This window comes from Aquila chrysaetos, chromosome 4, assembly GCF_900496995.4.
Source record: "Aquila chrysaetos chrysaetos chromosome 4, bAquChr1.4, whole genome shotgun sequence".
Classification (NCBI taxonomy): domain Eukaryota; kingdom Metazoa; phylum Chordata; class Aves; order Accipitriformes; family Accipitridae; genus Aquila; species Aquila chrysaetos.
This window is the reverse complement of record NC_044007.1, coordinates 57161297-57180072: the sequence shown is the minus strand read 5'-3', so window position 1 is coordinate 57180072 and position 18776 is coordinate 57161297. Positions and strand designations below refer to the sequence as shown.

Here is an 18776-nt window from a genome sequence, read left to right as displayed (position 1 = left end):
GGGGCTGTGCCTAAACCATCCCTTCCCTCCCAATCATTTGTCCCAACACTTGTGCCTCAGGTTCCCCATCTCTAAAGCCAGGATAAGCCATCCTTACAAGGCAGGCTGAAACAGTCATAAAGATTGCTATTTAATTACAACCCACTCTGAGAACAGCCTAGATATTGATCACCAATGACAATCTCTCTGAATTCACCTATGCACATGAACCTACACCAGCATTAGTAAAAACTTTCAAGAACATCCTGGATTACTCCCAGACTACACCCATTTTTTAATCTTTTTTTTTGCAGAACTTGATGAACCGACTAACTTTAAAAAAAAACCAAAACAACTCAGAAGGCTTTTTTTCTTATACACAAGCTTAAAAGGTAAGAATAAATATTTTGGTCACCTTTCAATTAATTTTTAATTTATTTCAAGTGTCCAAACTCAGACGCTTAACTATAATAGCAGCTGTCTCATGCCTCTGTGCCTGGATACTGTAACACCCTTTAAATCTTTTCTAAAGAAGAGGGAGGGGAATAGCAGCATTCCGCCACTGCCAGCAACAGAAGTAGCTACTGTATAAACAGGGATTCAATAACCTGCTGGCAGTCATTACTACTGACGTTACTTAAACTGGTACCAAACTTAAATAAAATAGCACTCTAGTATGGTGGGAGATACTTATACCACGATTTAGTTAAAACATAATTTGCAGGGGATGAAACAAGAGATTTCATCCAGAGCTGTTTCCAGATCCAGTTCACCACACAAACACATAAACCCTTGTCCCTGCAAATGAGGAACAGGCACTGACCTTACCATCTACCAGTAATGAGAAAACCAGACAAAAGATAAGAATCAATTATTTTGCTTTTGCACCAGATCTCACTTCTACACAGCCATTTGTCACTTAAAGGGCAAATAAATGAAGGTGATGACACCATCCCTACCTCTGCTTACGCAGCCCTGTCAAAATCAGCAATTCTTCTTAAACATACGCAAGCTGCATTCAAAAAGAAAAACACAACAGACCAACTTCAATCATATACTTGGTTATGTTATCAAGTGCCCCTGTAAAAGAAATTCAGACAGGAAACAAAGAAATCTGTCTCATTTAATCATCATTAGTTTCAGTCCTTCCTACAGGACCTCAAACCCTTGGGAAAACCACCTCCTGTATTTAGGTGCTCCTCTTGCCCAACATTTATTTAAGTGTGCCACCAGCCTAAAGCTGCCACAGAAGTTCAGGATCAGCGAGGACAGAGAGTCCCTGGCAGCAGTGGTCAGTGCTGCATGCAGATGTGCCTTCCAGGACACACCCTGCAAAGCCATTGAACAGGAACAAGCGTAGAAAGCAAAGCAGTCAACTACTGTGTTCACAGCAATGTGGCTACAAAGATGAGCTACAGAATTTCAATTCCACCTGCAAACATGAAGAGCAGGGCATTTCAGTATTACAGTAAATGTTTATTAGGGTTGCTCTATAACTGCATAGCTCTCACTCCATCTTTTGCCACAGACTAAAGCAAGTGTTTGCCCTGGCAAGCATAAATACCTAGGGACTCCAAGAGGAAAAAGAAAACTCTTTGTCACGACAACTATTATAAATCGGACAAACCATCAGCATCCTCAGTGTTGCCTGGATTCAGGCATCTGCTCCTCACTCCAACACTGAATCTTCACCCAAGGCAGCTTCACACTATTTACTAGCAGTACCTAGAAGCAGGCCAGTTACACCGCCTGCGAGGTGGACTAGATACACTTATTCAGTATCAGCAGTCTACAGAACGTACATAGTCGGGGAGAAGTTCCAAAATAAAAAGGACACTACTATGTTTTTAATGGTTTATTAACACTTCAACTTTTAGTATCTTTGAAGAAGGCCTAAAAGATGTTTTGCTGATTGACTTTGTCTTTTCCCCTTTGGCAAAATGTCACCTTCCACTTCCTCCCTCCACCCTCCCTCCTCCCAAGAGGATAACGAAGTTTCAAGCTAGTGTTTGGTTGCTTCTTACATGTAAATTGGCTTCAATCATAGCAGCAGAAACATGCAAACCTGGGCAATAGCATTTGTCAACAGCTTTTAGAGAATGTGTAGAAATGCACAAATAACTTGTGCATTGATACCAATAACTTTTTCTTAAATTAACTTTTTATATTTATTTATTTATTTAAGTGGGTTAAATTTGGTGCCCAGAATTACTACAGAAACTGTATCTATTTAACTAGGGTTTTTTTTTCCCCCTGAACCATCATACTACCCTTTTTTAAAGTGCTATATTCATAAAAACTTTAAAATACTACTTTGATACTGTATACTTGTTCTATTTTGCCCTTTTGAGAAATCAGAAGAGCAACCTGCAATGCATATTTAAGTGAAGTTACACATTTAGCCTCACACGACTTTATGGGCATCATCGTCTGACCAGATCACTAGGAGCAGTGGAGAGACTGTATTTCCCTGTGCTTACATACACAAGTAAGCAGGCGGACAAAGCAACAAGTTCTAACCATTTCAGGAACAAAGACAAACAATTTAATCCATATTACATAATTCACTGAATACAGTTGATCTCATCCAAAGTGACTCCTGAGAGCAAAATAGTTTTAGCATTACATTTTATATACAGCTATGAAGGGATTACTGGAAACCAAGACAGTCTCCTTATACCATTAGTAAGTACACTGGTTACGAGACCGCTGCACACTTTCACTTTGAAGACATTACTTAAACCATGACCAAGTTTTACCACCACCTGTTTGTTATTTATGAAAAAAGTTATGTCAACCTGATTTTATTGTTATTTTTATTTCTGCTGCCAGACATCAAAACCTGAGTCAGCTGCATTGAGCAATGACTCCTTTTTCTGTTAGCAAGTCCCAAAAGTGCTAGCTACCCTTCAAAACCTCCACACACTATGCTGCAAACATTTTAAGATCTTCCAGAGGATTCCCTCACCTCCAGGCCGCCCCCAGCACAGGAATGACTGCTCTGTCTGAAGCAAATTACATCCTGCACACTATTGCTTTTGTTATTTTCCATGTAATCAGTCTGGAACAGGCTATGAAAGTTTGATGTGGCAATGTTCTGTTAGAGAAAAAATCAGGAGAATTACACCATTCTGAACCAGTGGAACCAAAATAATCAAGACCTTAACGTAGTTTTTTTCCAGTCACTGCGATGGAAGGAGACTTGAATGCAGACACTGGAACAAATAATTGGAAATACCTGTGCTTGCATGCTAAGTGAAAAGATAAGCAGTATCTGAATTTTCTTCATCATCTTCCTTGCAAGATTTTATAAAAAAAGTTTATCACAGAGAGCAATGACAGAACATGATGTAATTATAGTTTTCTTTTTTAAAAAAAGCACTAGAAATCAAAGGCAACCAAAATAACGTACATCTTCTCCAGAACATTTTTCTCAGCTACATAAGGTGTGCATATACCAAGGTCTAACACACTTAGCTGCACCACATCAAGTCAAGCTGTCCAAGAGCATACACAATTTTGCTTACAGGAGTATACCCCTTCCACAATTTTTCAGTTTACAAGTAATTCCTTGTATTGAATTACACTTAGTCAGAAGTACAGATAATATTTTGTTCCAATACTACTGTTTGTTTTTATGACATATTTGGAGATGAGGCAAGACATGAGATTAAGTGCAGGGAAGCATTTCAGACCCCCAAAAAACGCATTCTTTAAAACTTAGCTATACATGGTTAACACAGGTAGATCTGCCAAGAGTTGCATAAAAATCGTTTTCATTTTCAAGAGGCAAGCAACTGAGGCTCACTCAGCAAATATCAACTCTTCTGCATCATGGAATTCACTATGGGTGTCTGAATGATTCAACTTGCATTTTTGAGTATCTGCTAAAACAGAATTACAAACAAAGTAAATTAATATATGTGAATTAAGTACCCTTATGAAATCAAAGAATAATGTTGACTCCTGGAAGACACCCAGAAGATCCAAAGATGGAACAGAAGGTTGATTATTACACGCCTGCACAATCCAAGCAAATTGTTAATATATTGAAAACATTCATGTCTGGTATTTGTACCTGCTGGATATCCAAATCATTCTGTCCCAGAACAAGTTTGATAACCATCCTCTCTGTAGCTGAAAGCAGCCAGAAAAAAGTTCATTTTTTTAAACAAATGGAATGGAAACCTTTTTTTTTTTTTTTTTCCCCCAAGCTTCAATTACAACAGTCTAAGCCAGAGACTTAAGCAAATAAACTTCAAAATAGCCATTTGTTACAAGTAGCAAATTACCATGAACAATGAACTTGTTAGGAATCCCTTCTAGAAATACGACACACACAAACAGGCTACCCAGCAGAAAAATCTGTTAACAATTTTATTTCTTTTGTAATGTTAAATATTATGGGACAGGATTGTAAGGATGAAGAACTCTCAACAATGCCTCACAAGGAATAAGAAAGAAATTCTGCCATGACATTAGCAAAGTAAGGTAAGGAGAAAATTTACACAGTAAGAGGCACCATTTCCCCCAGAATACCTCTTGTCATATTCCTGAATGAGTGGGATTAGCAATCTAATAAATCGTTTTTCAAGAGGTAACAGCAACAGATAAAATTTTAAAGGATTATTAAAATAACATTTACAAGACTCTGAACAATTGTTGAATTCTTATTAAAACCACAGAAAGAAAGAACAATTCTTTAATTATGAATTTTCATAAAGGACTGAATGTGCAACTGACACCTGCTATTGATGATTTAATGTACAATTTTGTCCAGTAGCCGAACAGTTTGTCTTTTCAGATTGTGTTTTCTAACTGTGCGAGATCATTAAAGGCAAAGCCTGTTATGATGCTGTACACAAAAATGGCCGCTTGGGCCATACTACCAATGAAGTGGTAGGTAAACAAATCTTTTTCTGGCCAAGAGAAAAAAAAAAAAAAAAAAAAAAAAAAGGAAGCTGCATTTTGCATGCTTCTCTCACTCATTCTTTCTACAAGATGAACTTCCCTAGAAAGAATCCAATGAAAATGGCTGCAATTACAACAAGAAGTGAAGGAAGAGAATTAGAGCCATTATCTCTGAGGGCCAAAGCTGTGGGTGATCCAGATTTATCCGAGTGCGCTACCTTTCTGAGCCTCAAGCCTTCATCCTGAGGGGGAAAAAAGAACACAGATGGAAAAAAATTTATGAACACATCTTTATAATTGTAAAAACTGAACTCAAAGGCCAAATTTACTGGTGAACATTTAAATAAAGTTAAAAAAAAAAAAACAAACCCACAACATTACACCACACCAAAATCCAAAACATGAACATAGCAAACCATAACATTTCAAATAAGGACAGATAATCCACTAGTCTCTCTCCATGCTCTAGTTAGGAAAGATTCTGAGATTCTTGCTAGGCACAATGGAGAATCCTGCTTTTACTTACTATGTGTCAGAATTAAATATTCTGTAATTATCTGCAGTAATTCCTTACTGTTAAGGAGAAACATCTGCTTTGTGTACTGTTTCTCCAAATGTTCCAATGTCATCAGAATTGCAGGTGTGGAGACATCATTATTTCATGGTTCTTAAAAAGACTACCATGATCAATGAAATTGTCAGATACCCAAAACCAAATATATAGAAAAGTCACATAAAGTTATATATTGACTAGTTACATGTTACTGAAATGGCACCTTTATATAAAGGTACTGGAAAGTAGTGTTTGCTTACCTCCTCTGGCCAAGCAATTGCTCTTGTTCACTAACAATCTATGATACAGAATGTTACCACTTTGGATCTCATTTACTCATTCTTAAAGAATAATAAAGCACTTTTATTGAAAGCTACTAATTCAATATCTCTGATTTAGACTTTAAGTAACTAAGACCACCTTAAATAGGACCATTTCATTTAAGAAGAAAATTACGTAGCTTCAGTATATCATCCATGACAATCACAATGTCTCAATCACTGAGAAGTTCAAAATATACAGTATATACAGGACAGTAAAAACGTATTACAAATCAATCTTGACACTCTAACAGTTGCATCTACTTTCTGGAATACACATCTATTGGCCTAATTACAAACCAGACCTTTCAATCAAGAAGAGTGAAGCCCCTCCAATACAAACATGGAAGCAGAACTTACTCTCAGGTGCCGATTTTCATCCGTCAGCTTCATGATCTCTGCTTGAAGTCTTTTGCACTCCTCCACTAGCTTCCTTGTTTCAGTATCATTAAGTGAAACACTATGTGGTTTTGGCATCGGTCCATCCTGCTTAGATGTATTCAGTACTGGGGCGGGTTTGCTCGCATCTATATCATTCTACAAATATTAAGAATGACTTGAGAATTTTACTTACCTAGAGAAAAATCATCCACAGCTTAAAACTGAAACAATCCAGCTACTAATACAGTTCAATGAAGTTTATGTTTACAGTAATCTGAACAAAGACTTCTGTTATCAGTTCAATTCTGATTAGCTCAAATATTAAAAAGCAAGAGAAGACTGCACTGTTTACATTTGGAACTACATGCTACTGAGACAAAAATTAATACATTAGCTGCTTAACACTGACCCAGCAGGCATCCAAGAGACGGCATAAAATACACCAAACAGCATTTGAACTTGAGGGGAAAAAAATAAAAGGAAGAAAGTAATCCTGCAACAGTAAGAAACAAAACAAAGTAAAAAGAAAACAGGTTGTGTCACAAACTAATATGAAGTATGTATGGCACAAATATTTTGCACTTATATAGCACCTCTTACTGAAGGAAACTAAGGTATTGCAAAAACATGGAATTTAGATCTCACAGCATGTCTGAAATACACATTAATAATTTTGAATACAAGCGAAAAGTCACATAAAAAGCTGTGAAAATGCCAAAAATAGAATTAAAAATCCAGTTCCCACAGCTCTGCTCAAAATATACAATGATCTTCAGTAGACATTAATACAATGGATTCAACTGTATAGCCCAGGTTACCATTTGTAAAAATACAGCATTCATATGGCAATACACTCAGAAACAGATCAGATTCAGACTCAGGCTTCTGTATTCCTACTTGCTTGGCTACACGGCTATGTCATTTAGACTACTACCATACTGTATCTTTCATAACCAAAGTAGTCCAAAGTAAGTACTAAATGTAACAGAAAACCTATTAAAAGGTAAACAGATCTATGTAATAACAAAGCAACTAAAACAAGATACAAGAATTTTAGTTTCTACACAAGTAGCAGTTATTTGGTCTACAGCATCTACTTGCATTTTACATTTTTTGCAATGCAGCCACAGATAGCCTAAGAGCCAGATCCTGCCACTCCACTCAGGTACTCCTAACTGGATTTAAAAAGGTCGACATACCTATATCATGAGTAAGCAGATCAGGATCTGTTGCTTTTTTAATTGGTTTGCTAGCTGAACTGAATTGTTTAGTAACACTGAAACTTCACTAGAGACCTAAGACTTATCTCCCTGGAACAAACCTTCTGCTGTTTGACCTCACTGACTGGTTTCTTCATGTCAATCTTCTGACTTATGACTGGTAGGCATCTGAAGAAAGTTGTTGCTGACTGGAGTGAAATACTTGTGTCCTGGTGTAGGTATATCCCGAGGTGGCAGGTAAGGCTTATACCCTCAGGATTTGGCAGATTTCTCATTGCCAGGTGTAAGGGACTGACTAAATCAACTGCTAAAGCAGGGTTTTGCAACCTTATGCTGCTACTCAGAAAAACACAAATATTATATACAATCAATACTATGAAGACATCACATTAAATAAAGTACAAAAGGAGGTAGTTTTGTATAATCCACTACATTTCTCTCACTACATTATACATTTTATAAAATTAAAACCAAGTATAATTTTTCTAATATCTAAGATGTAATTTAATAAGAAAGTAAAAACCACAGAAAGTAAACAACTGTGTGCCTTGATAATAAATGCTTAACCTTTACAGTTTTACCATTTAACACACATTTAGGCAGCTTACATCTGAGTAAAAGGCTGCATCTCAAATTACCTTTTACCAAACAAACCCAAAAACATTATACTGACATCATGTCTGAAAAACATCTTTACATTACACTCCAAAAACTCTATTAAAAGAATGTTTGCAAAGACAGCTACTGGCCAGCTAAGAGCCTTCACTGAGATCCTTTATGCATGTAAATATTGAGATGGTTTTTACACACATGGATTCATGGTACTTTCCCCCAACATGCCTTATAGACTACCATAAAAACTGGACAGTACTAAAAAGAAAAGTCAAGGCCATAAAGTGAATAAGGTTGTTTACAGAAATCCTACTTTAACACTCTAATTTACAATGCTAAAACCAGCACCAAAAAAACCCCCAAAACCCAAACAAATCCAAAAAAACCCCAAACAACCCAGAATATACAGTATTAAGATCCCATAAATCAGAATTTCAAGTATGAGGGTAAAAAAAATGCTAATGCATAAGAGTTTAGTCATATACTGTAAAACTTCTAGGTAACTGACAGTTAGCTATTATTCCAAATATCAGGCAACACAAAACAGACATCTTCAATCCATATACAATGAAACTGTCATCTCCTACACAATTGGAATAGATTTTGTCTGAAGGCAGGAGCATGAAAGAGGTAATGGAATTTTTTTTTTTGTCTGATTATCTGTCTTTACCACTACCTTAAAAACTGCATTTAGGATTCCCAAAGCATGTATTAATTTCTTATCAGTACTTCCTTTTCTAATTCAGCTGAATTTTTAAAACTGAAAAGCATTTAATACTTTAAAAAGCAAATGATGCAATTCACTTTTCACTGTATGCAGTATTGAAGATTTTTTTTTAATCTGACAGCATAAAATGCTAAAGCAAATCAATACTAAAAATAACAAAAGGATAGTAATTTTTGGCACTAGTCTCCATTGCTGGAGGTTTTTAAAATGCAGTTGGAGAGGCTGCTCCCTTTCTGACAAAAAGTTGGACCAGATGGTATTTATTTCAAGGTTCCTTTCAACCTGGGCTGTTCTATGATTCTATGAATCCTTGAAAAGTTATATACTGAACAGTTCTCCTGTCTAATTTAGTACAAATTGCTACAATGCATTTAATCAACAAATCAAATAGGTTTAAAAAAAAAACTCAAAACAAATTTCCGTGAGGTCCTACTAGTCAGTGTATGACAGTTTCTTACTCTTTTCTTACTTACCAGTTTATCATTTTCATTGGGCATTTCAAACACACATCTCAATTTGGAGTCCATTAACTCATCAGGTTTTGCTTCTTTCCACTAAGACAACAATTAATATAGTTACTTAACATGCCAGGCTCATGCAAACATCTGAACAGTTCATAAGCTTGCTCTTAGTACTTGCCTCCTATACAGCTGAATACTGTCCTTACCCTAGCTGCAATTTTCAGACTTGCTTCTGAACAATGTTTTTTGTTCACTTTGACTACTGCAAAGTAATGAAAGCTAAAAATGGTTAATGAAGTCTGGAGACGGAAATGAGTAAATTGAATGCAAGGATGGATCCAGAGGTTTGTAGTGGATAGGGAGGGGACACACAGTGAGGAACAAGTACCATCTGAGTCGGTTTAAGAACAAAGTTCTAGCCCTATCACTCCTTGGTAAATGTACTCCTTATGTCCCATCTTGGAAGCACCAATTTTAAACAAAAGATTGAAAGACATCTTCTAGTGACTATATTTAGTTCCAGAATAAATTTCTTCAGTTCTTCATATTTTGATTTTTAACCACTTCCTCCTTTTACTGAGTAATACATTACAGTTTGGGCCTAGAGAATTTTTCAAAGCTGTTTATAAGAAAGATTTTAAATTCTAATGGTTATCAATATATTTAAATAATTGTGAAATATGCTGGAATCTCTCTGCTCAACTGACAATTTACTTTCCAAGCATACATTTCATATAGTTGCCTTAAATCTTTAGGCTCAGAGACTGATCTGAATGAAGTCTGCAGCAATTTTTCCAAGAACAGGTCCTCCAAAGTCACCTTAGAATTGCAGGTCCTACAGACTAGAATATCCAGGCTTTTCATAACATGCTTTTTTTTTTTCTCCTTTTTTTCAATGACATTAGTTGTACAGTAACTTGTAACTACAACTACTGATTTTCTGCAAGATCTGTTTTTCAGTATTCTATACTTGAACACACTGAGAAAGCAGTTATTTGAAAGGTATTTCTAAAGTGGATTTTTATATCCTCAACAAATAGTTACGTTTCACTTACCACACATAACCAAGAGCTATCAGAGCACATTAAGAAAAAGTAAACCAGACCAACAGGGAAGAGAGATGTTAACTTTCTAGCTACATGTCTCAAAAGCTTAACAAAATCTAAAAGGTTTTCCACTGTTTCCAGTCAAGAGTGATGCCACAAGTAGTCTTTGCCTTAATTTAAGGGGACAGAGCCTAAACCTGCAAAGGTCTAGTGGATTTCAGTGATTTATAAAATCTCATATTTATCCTTTGTTTCCCCTCTCTTCCTCTGCCTTGAGTGAACATTGAACGTACCTGTGTAAACTCAGGCATTCCTTAAAACAGCCTCTAGAGACAGAAGCCTGTGCATCATTCCCTTCCACCTTAATATACATGCTTATGGGAGTCCACATACACCCTAAAGGGCATGTTCTGACAACTGAAGGCTTCCTTCCCATTGCTGCCAGCTTGTAACCTCAGAAACAGCTGTCCTTACTTCTGAACTAACAAGCACAAACCTAAATATCTTCTTTCTGGATCTTTCATGAGACCAATCCTGCCCAAGAACTGAATCTACAACATGTTCTATTAAAACAGAAAATAAATCTATCATTTGTGCTGTGTTTAGCCACTTGGTATCTTGTAGGGAGACATATCGTAGTCTTCCAAATGTTTTAATTCATTATGAACCTATTCGACATTTCACTTAAACACTTTTCAGGCCAAATGCACCCATTTCATACAGCTTCAGGCTTGCTGTTTAAACATACTCTTGATTCCTTCAAATACAATCTGTTTATCCCTTTCAGATTAGCTGCATATAAGGTACAACATGCCCATATTTTAACACTGAACTGACCTTACCTTAGATTCACTACTATTTCCATTCAACCAGTCCGCTAGGGGAGTTCTAAGAACTGAGCTTGTATTTAATATTAAAAACCCTGAATCATGTATGGAAGTCATACTTCTTCAGGAAAAACCTAATTCTCCAAAAATAAACTGCAAAACCATGATTCATTTACACTTAAGCCTGATTTTTTAAGGGAAAAAAAAACCCAACAATCCCATTTTTACTTACCACTGCTTCCATATCTGAAATATTTGGTGGTGCATAGGTTGTTTGTACCATAAACTTGTGTTTACTCTTCTCATTTGGGTCATAGTCAAAAGGCTGCAGCATTACTGTTCAGAAGAAAAAATAAAGCATAAAACTGTGAGTCTTCAGCTAATCCCTGTAACAAGCATGCTAACCACTTTAGATTTGCTCCTCACTGAACACACTGAAAGTTAAAATGCAGAGGCAGTGTTGAAAATAGAGCAGATACACACTGTAGCAACAGGTACTGAGAGGAAAGATCTTAAAGTTTTTCCAGAGTCTGGCATAGCTGACATGATTATTTCTGTAATTACTATAGCTAAAAGACATTTCATATACAAGTATGAACAAACAGATCCTGTAAGACAAAAAAAAACAACCTCAAGCAAACATCACAGGACTTTTCTTTGGAACAAACACATTTTATGATTAAGTGAATGCAAAGTTAAAGAATTGTAGCACATGTTATGATAGTAACTCAGGGGAACAAAAAAAAAAAGAGGGAGAGAACCTACATTAGGTAGACCACCAGCAGTGGGGCAAGTTCAACTGACTTCTAAAGGTATATTAATCTAAGCTGGGAGCAAAGCTATTAAAATACTTCATTCAAACTACAGTTATTATAGGAGGTAAAGCTGCCTAGGGCTTTAATAATAAATCTTTAAAACACTTTCAAATTGACCTCTTTAAAAAAAAAATTCTAGTGATTAGTTATGTAATAACTACACAACACATTTTACTCAGGTTTTAACATTCTTAACTCTAAGTCCAGTCTAGCAGTTAACATTGGACCAAAAGTACTCCAAAATCCAGGTACACACTTTAACTATATGGCAACTTTTGGGCCTCTACTGCATTTTACTAGCAAAGAAAGAGGGATGGGATTCAAAATCAAATTCCCTGTAACGGCAGCTTTAAGCGGAACGTTAAAATAAAGCTCATAATACCTGCTCCTTGCATTTTATCTTATGTATTTTCTTGCTGCTTTTTCAGCTTTCAGCACACTGTAATGCAGATTTAAAAAAAAACCAAACAAACCCTTCTGGATGAAACCAGACGTTTTTGACACAACATAGTTTGTGCTAAAAGTACCAGAGGTAGAGCGTGCAAGTGGTTCAGACTTTCTTAATGACAGCCTTTTTACTGTACTTTCAGCTTTCCAAATTGAAAACTCTGTTGGCCAAGAACAGAAACTCATGTTTCTGAAGTTATTGTTTTGAAGTGTGCACAAGCTCAGTGAAAAAAATTACATCACGGACAGTATTTATAGCCTCCATTATTTCTACCGCACTACAATACTTCTAAATGAAAGCTTTAATTACAGAAGCACAGTACCTTCATCCACCCAAGTTGTATAAGGCCATCCAGGAGCAGACTGTATGTTTTTACACCACATAGCGGTTGTCCAGGTCACCCTGGCATCACTATTTTGTGTGTGGTTTCTTTAGTTCAAAGGGACTGAAATAACATGATGTCTATAATAGAGACCAGGAGATTAGAACTTTTATAGGATACAGCTGCATATCCAGGGGCATAATATAAGGGTTTGCAGAAATACCTGAATACACGAGGTTTGTTATGGTAGTGATGGGGGACTACTGAAGCAGAGGTATGGATATACAACCAGCAGAGTCTACCTCCAACCATACTGTCTGTCTGGAGCGGACCCTGAAACAAACTTATCATGTTAGCCCCCTTGCCTCCTTTCAGAGACAGTTAGTTGCTTTACTCCAGATGGGAGTACAGGACCACACAAATTATATTTAAATATGTCTATGTGGGTACACTTGCAACTTGTTCTACCAGAGAATAAGGACTCAGAGTGAACTGTAGAGATAAATTATTTGACAGTGTACGTACACTTGTATTCCACAGAATGGGAATTCCAGTTCAGTGTATCTTTATACAAAATTAAAAGAGAAGGTGAAGTAGTTTCAGATAAAGATTTAAAAAAAAACCCCAAGAATTCCATTTATGGAGCCCTGTCAACAGATATCTGTATATTTACCTATTTTACAGCAATGAAAAAGCTATAGCAGAAATACTGATTTAGCTAGAAAAACAGATTGTGTGCTCTGAACAACCTTCCCCTATATTCTAAACCAATTCAGTCTGTAGACTCCAATACTGCTACAGTTTTCAACAGTACAGTTGTATTTTCCACAGTTCTGAATCTTCATTGGATGTGTAGTTCAACATGCTTGCCTTCACAGAGAGTAAATTCTTCATGGTAGGATTGAACTGCATTAGTATATAAAATACTAAGTACAGTATCAAATTACTAACTTGGCCTTTCCAAATTCACTAGTACCTATGAAAAAAAGTTACTTGTAAATTTAATTACACTGCCACCTAACTTTAGGCCTTAAATACTAGTTACAAGTTGCAGGTGTTTGCTAAAGTATGATTATCCTTCTCCCCCCCCCCCCCCCCCCCCCCCGCCCCTTAAATGTTATATACAGCATAATCAAAGGATATGTGAATAATCTGATTCAGATATTTCACAAATAAAGCACATAAAGCAATTGCAGTATTTGACATGCTTCCAAACAATCCTATTTGGAAAGGTTTAAAAATCAGGTTTCCTTAATCATTCGTCTCGCTGTGGTCCAAAACATAACTGATCAAACTAAATGCTTCTTCCAGGTATGAATGCTATAGCAATTTATCTCTAAGAATTGTTCCATCAACAGAATACTGACTAGCATGCAGTACTCCAGTTTCCTAAAGCCAAGGGAACAGATGGAGTAACTTGAAAGATGGCAAAGCCAGCTTTCCATCCTCAGAGAACTTCTTCACATGCTGGCAGAATCCTTAGATAACTAGTTAAATAACTTTATGTTCTTTGACCACTCGGCAACAGCTGAAAATCTGATTGAATTGAAAAGCAGCAGAAAAAGACAATCCACAAATTCAAAGAGCTCTTCGAGCTCTTCACAGTTTTAAGTAAACATGGAAAATCTCATGAACATACGAAGCCACAGTTTTCAACATGCTCTTGGAATCCCTAAGTAGTCCAGTGATCACTTCTAGGGGAATTGCAACAAATAGTTATGAAAGCAAGCCTCTTGTTAATAGGCCTAGGTTTTCTACACAGGAGGGCTTTATCTCCACAAAATACATCTTAAAGGGGTCTGAAAACCAGAAGGAAGAACCGTAAATAAGTAACACTAACAAGTTGTGAAGGAAGAAGAGTAACACACTATATTCTGAAAAGAATAATCAACAACAAGCAATTGTTTTTAACAAGTTAACGACAAGCAATACATGCTACAATAATAAATAGTTAATTTAGGGCACCAAGATAAAGAAAAACAGGTCTTACCAAATTAGGATTTTTGGGAAAAAGGTATAAACATGGCTGAAGAAGGTTACCTAGTGATTCACAATTGAATGATAAACAAAATGCCCATGGACTTCTTAAAATGACTGTTAAATCACATCTCCAACAATGAATTTAAAAACTGGCTTGACTGTAAATCAGCATGATGCATTATACAGGCTGAAGACAGCTAACACTATCTCAATGTTTAGTTTTGAACACAGAGTTTCAGCCCATGGTATCCTATAGTGATCTCTCTCTGCACAACAATGTGACAGAAATCTATTTTTAATTATGTAAAAGATGAGTCAGCACTGAAAACATTCCGTTGAGAGATTGATGAGATAACAAAGTGGGTCACTAGAAAAATTATCTCCGCACTTATCTTACCAAGTGACCCAAAAGAAATTATATGCTTAAGAACAAAAATATGAAGCTTTGGGGAAGATAACTTAATTCTGAAAAGCACTGTGGAGTCGCTGTAACTAAACAATGAAAGCATCTTGGGGTTACTGTAGCTGCATAACTGCATGAGAATCCAGTAATACAGGAAAAGGGATATCAAAGATTCCCTGCTATGCAAACTGAAGAGTCAAGCAGTATGACACTGTTTCCCTTTACTGGTGAACCTGAAGCTGAAATACTGTTTACAGCTCCAGTATTGCCTCATTTAAAAAACTGAAATATTCAAAGCATTAAAATGATGATTTGTAACTATGAAAACACACTTTACAATAGGCAAATGGAATCCTTCAATCTATTCAATTCCCTGAAGGGAAAGTCCAGCAATATCTTGATTGTGATGTATGACTACCCATGGGAAAGATTCCTGACACCAGATCAAACACACAGTTAACACAAAATGGCTGTAAGTCGAAGTTGAAGACAGAAATAAAGTTGGCTTTTGACTACTTGAATCTTGAACCAATTCTCAGTAAAATGATCTTTCATCCACAAGATGCTGGACTGTCCATGGTAAGCAAGATTTAAAGGGTCACATTCTACAGATCATACTAGATTAGAAAACTGGTCTTTCCTTCAAGGAAGGTTACTCTAAGGTTTTAATCAATCATAAATAATCATAAATATAAAGTTTTCCTGAGGTATTCCCTGCAACATTTGAATGTATCACGTGAAGCTATTTCTCCAGCTTCTTTTAAACTTCCCAAAGGGTATAAGGATATGAACCTGAAACGCTCTGAGGATTGCTCCGTTATTTCCCTTTTGCTTTGCTCCAAGAGTTCTACAAAAATCAGCTTTCTTGACTTAGGAGGTCTAGGAGCTCACAACTGTTCTGCCTGTGATGTCTACAACCTGTAAGACCACAGCCTATAAAAAGGGGATTCCCCTCTAAGTTGGGAAATATGGTGGGTTCAGAGAAATACAGTTTCTCACCTCTCACAGTCACTGGTTTGAGAATCCCCTTTATTCTGGAGATTCCTACCTCAAAATGATCGGGAGAATGACCTATGAAAATCATTTACCAAATCAGAAGACTGATACCCAGTCTTTTCCTATTTTCTGGAGAACACCTGCTCCCACGATTACTAACACCTGGTCTTTTTGACACTGTACAGTCCAGTATAGGATTAGACCATTATATGTCCAGCTATCAAAATTCTGTGGATTGTCAAAATGAAGTACGTAAGCCAAATCTACATGGAGTTTCATGGAAAAAAATAGTATTATCTGGCTTCAGGGCTCACACTGCTGAAAAGTAAGGGTTCTTTTTTTAATCCCCTCACCCAAAAAAACAAAAACAGAATAAGGACAGAGTGTCTCTATAGTGAAACGTACTAGATTTTTCAAATTTAAGGGCAACAAACTGCTGCACCTACCTAAAATAACAGAAAATACATTTTTTAAAAATCAATTTAATGAATGCCACTTAACATATACTACTGTAATAAATGGAAGAATTATGAAACAATAGAGTTCAGGGACCAATGCTACGGTCAAAACAACTAGCCTACAATTGTGAATGTTTTTTTTTTTTTTTTAAATGTAATGAACTGTCAAATGTTAAACTTTAAACACATCAGAGCAGCCAAGCAATGCCCTACTTCAAGATACAAGCATGAATAGAGTAGTCTGAAGCAAAGGTACTGTTAATGTCACTGCCCATTTCCAACTTCTCGTTTCAGAGAGCTGCAGATAAACGTGACGAATGGCAAGTATTTCTGTATGGAGGATTTTTCATGTATCATTGCAGCTCTATGTCAAGTTGACATCACGCTAATGAAGGGGAACAGTTTTATTTTTAAAAAAATCTTTTTAAAAAGCTGACATACTTTGAACAGCCTCTAAGATCAAGCATTGGAGAACTTCATAAAAGGCCTAAAAAAGCCTAACCTACAACTGCATATATCTGTTTTTACCTGAAACAATTACAGATGATCCTGGGTCAATAATTCCACTGTTCGGCCTCACACAGTATCGACGAGGTGCTGTGGTCTTCACTTTGAAGCATACTTTTCTATCTGATGGATTTCGTAGTTTAAGATTTGTAGTTACTACATCTGTAAAGGGACCTGTAAAAAGAGTTGATTTTTTAAAATATGTATGTATCTCTGGAAAAGAAATCTGTTTATACAGTACAAATTACTCTTAAAATATAACTTGATGGCAACAAACTTCTAAAAGCAAGTTAAATCATACTTCTGTTAAGCACATATACTGTTACATGCAAAGTATGCTCTATAACCTTAGTTATAATAATATACATTACAGCAGTGAACAAATAACTCTTAAATAGCATGACAAGCTCAAGCTGCTGGCACAAAAAGTTCATATATACATATGCTAATTTTACTAAATCATTCTTAACATTTTAATACCTAGAAGGTAATGGTCATATGCAAAAGTAAATTTTGCTGAATTTTTTCTTTAGGAATAGAAGCAACACATACTTTGGAACCCTTTCAAATGTTTAAAGAAAGAAAACACTGTGATACTGAAATATGCTAACTGCTCTTGAGATTTCAACTTCTATTGCGCTTCTGAGCTCCTACAGACTTGACAGAAACAGACATCAGCCTCATCTTTTAAACTCAAAATAGGCAAGAGATGATACATTGTTTATGCACATACTCTAAACTGCGTTTAAGTTAAACTATCAGGATAGGAATTGCCTCTAAGACTGGATTGGACAAGAAGCATAATTTCAATGTCAAGCTGCAAAAGCATGTCTTCCGTCAGGTATCACCTCCGTGTGATGCCATACAGCAACAGCACAAAAAGCAAGTAAGGTTCACAGTGTCCTGAGCTTGTTAGTCTCCCTTACGGTTGTGTCACCTGAAAGCAATACTGCACAGGCACTAGAAGAATGCAACTTAGAAAATGGAATGTCATATGAACATGAAATTTATTCAATAATATTTCATGTGTACATTAACTTTTAAGAACCTTCTTTATTGTTCTTTAAAAATTACACATTAAATTACTACAAAATAATTTTTATCAGTATTGAAAACATGACAACTACTTTTCCATTAAAAAACCACAATGAAAGCAAACTTTAAATTAAACTGGATTAAAAATATACGTGATATGAACAAGTGGTAAGGTACAACAAAACCACTAACTACATGAGACAAAGGAAGCCAATTCTTTTCTGAACACCTTATTCCACAGAAGTGTCTGGACTACTCTGAAGGAAACAGTACTGGCCAGTATCAACCACGTTATGACACTAGAGGGCTCACTATCTGAGCGATGTCTTTGTTTCTGTAACTCACTCTCATTCCAAATCCTTGATTTTGAGAGAGTGCTAAACAGTCTTGACACAAAACACCAAGATACAAATCAATAAAGGACTAAAATGGGAATTACTGAGAATCAGAATATCAAGGTGTAGATGAAGAGACACATGAGCTAGGTTTACATTCAATGAGGCTCTTTTGAGAAAATAGGAACTGGTATTACTTGTCTGAAACTTTCTAATCTGGCTTTATACGGTGGACGAAATAGTCACCCTCTCAATCCAAGCAAATTTGACACAGCCCCCAAGAAGAAGATTTACAAAACTACTTCAAAGTTTCCTGTCACTTGCCTCTTCATGGCTCTTGCAGGATTCAGTTGCACTTACTTATAGAGCATGATCCAAAAATAACTCCCATCACTCATACCACAAGGTGAACTAAAATCAGGCAGCTGAATACTCCTCTA

General features: G+C 36.2%; 1 protein-coding gene across 1 annotated transcript in view; it reads right to left on the bottom strand.

Annotated features, from left to right (window-relative positions):
- Nucleotides 1-2501: 2501 nt before the first annotated feature.
- VAPA (VAMP associated protein A) overlaps nucleotides 2502-18776 on the bottom strand; it is a 35386-nt gene continuing 19111 nt past the window's right edge. Inside the window, exons 2-6 of the mRNA XM_030011743.2 lie at nucleotides 16988-17140; nucleotides 11270-11373; nucleotides 9177-9257; nucleotides 6124-6300; nucleotides 2502-5132 (exon numbers count right to left, since the gene is read on the bottom strand). Coding sequence (XP_029867603.2) covers nucleotides 4974-5132; nucleotides 6124-6300; nucleotides 9177-9257; nucleotides 11270-11373; nucleotides 16988-17140 — 674 coding nt within the window. The 3' untranslated portion in view covers nucleotides 2502-4973. The remainder of the gene's footprint in view (nucleotides 5133-6123; nucleotides 6301-9176; nucleotides 9258-11269; nucleotides 11374-16987; nucleotides 17141-18776) is intronic.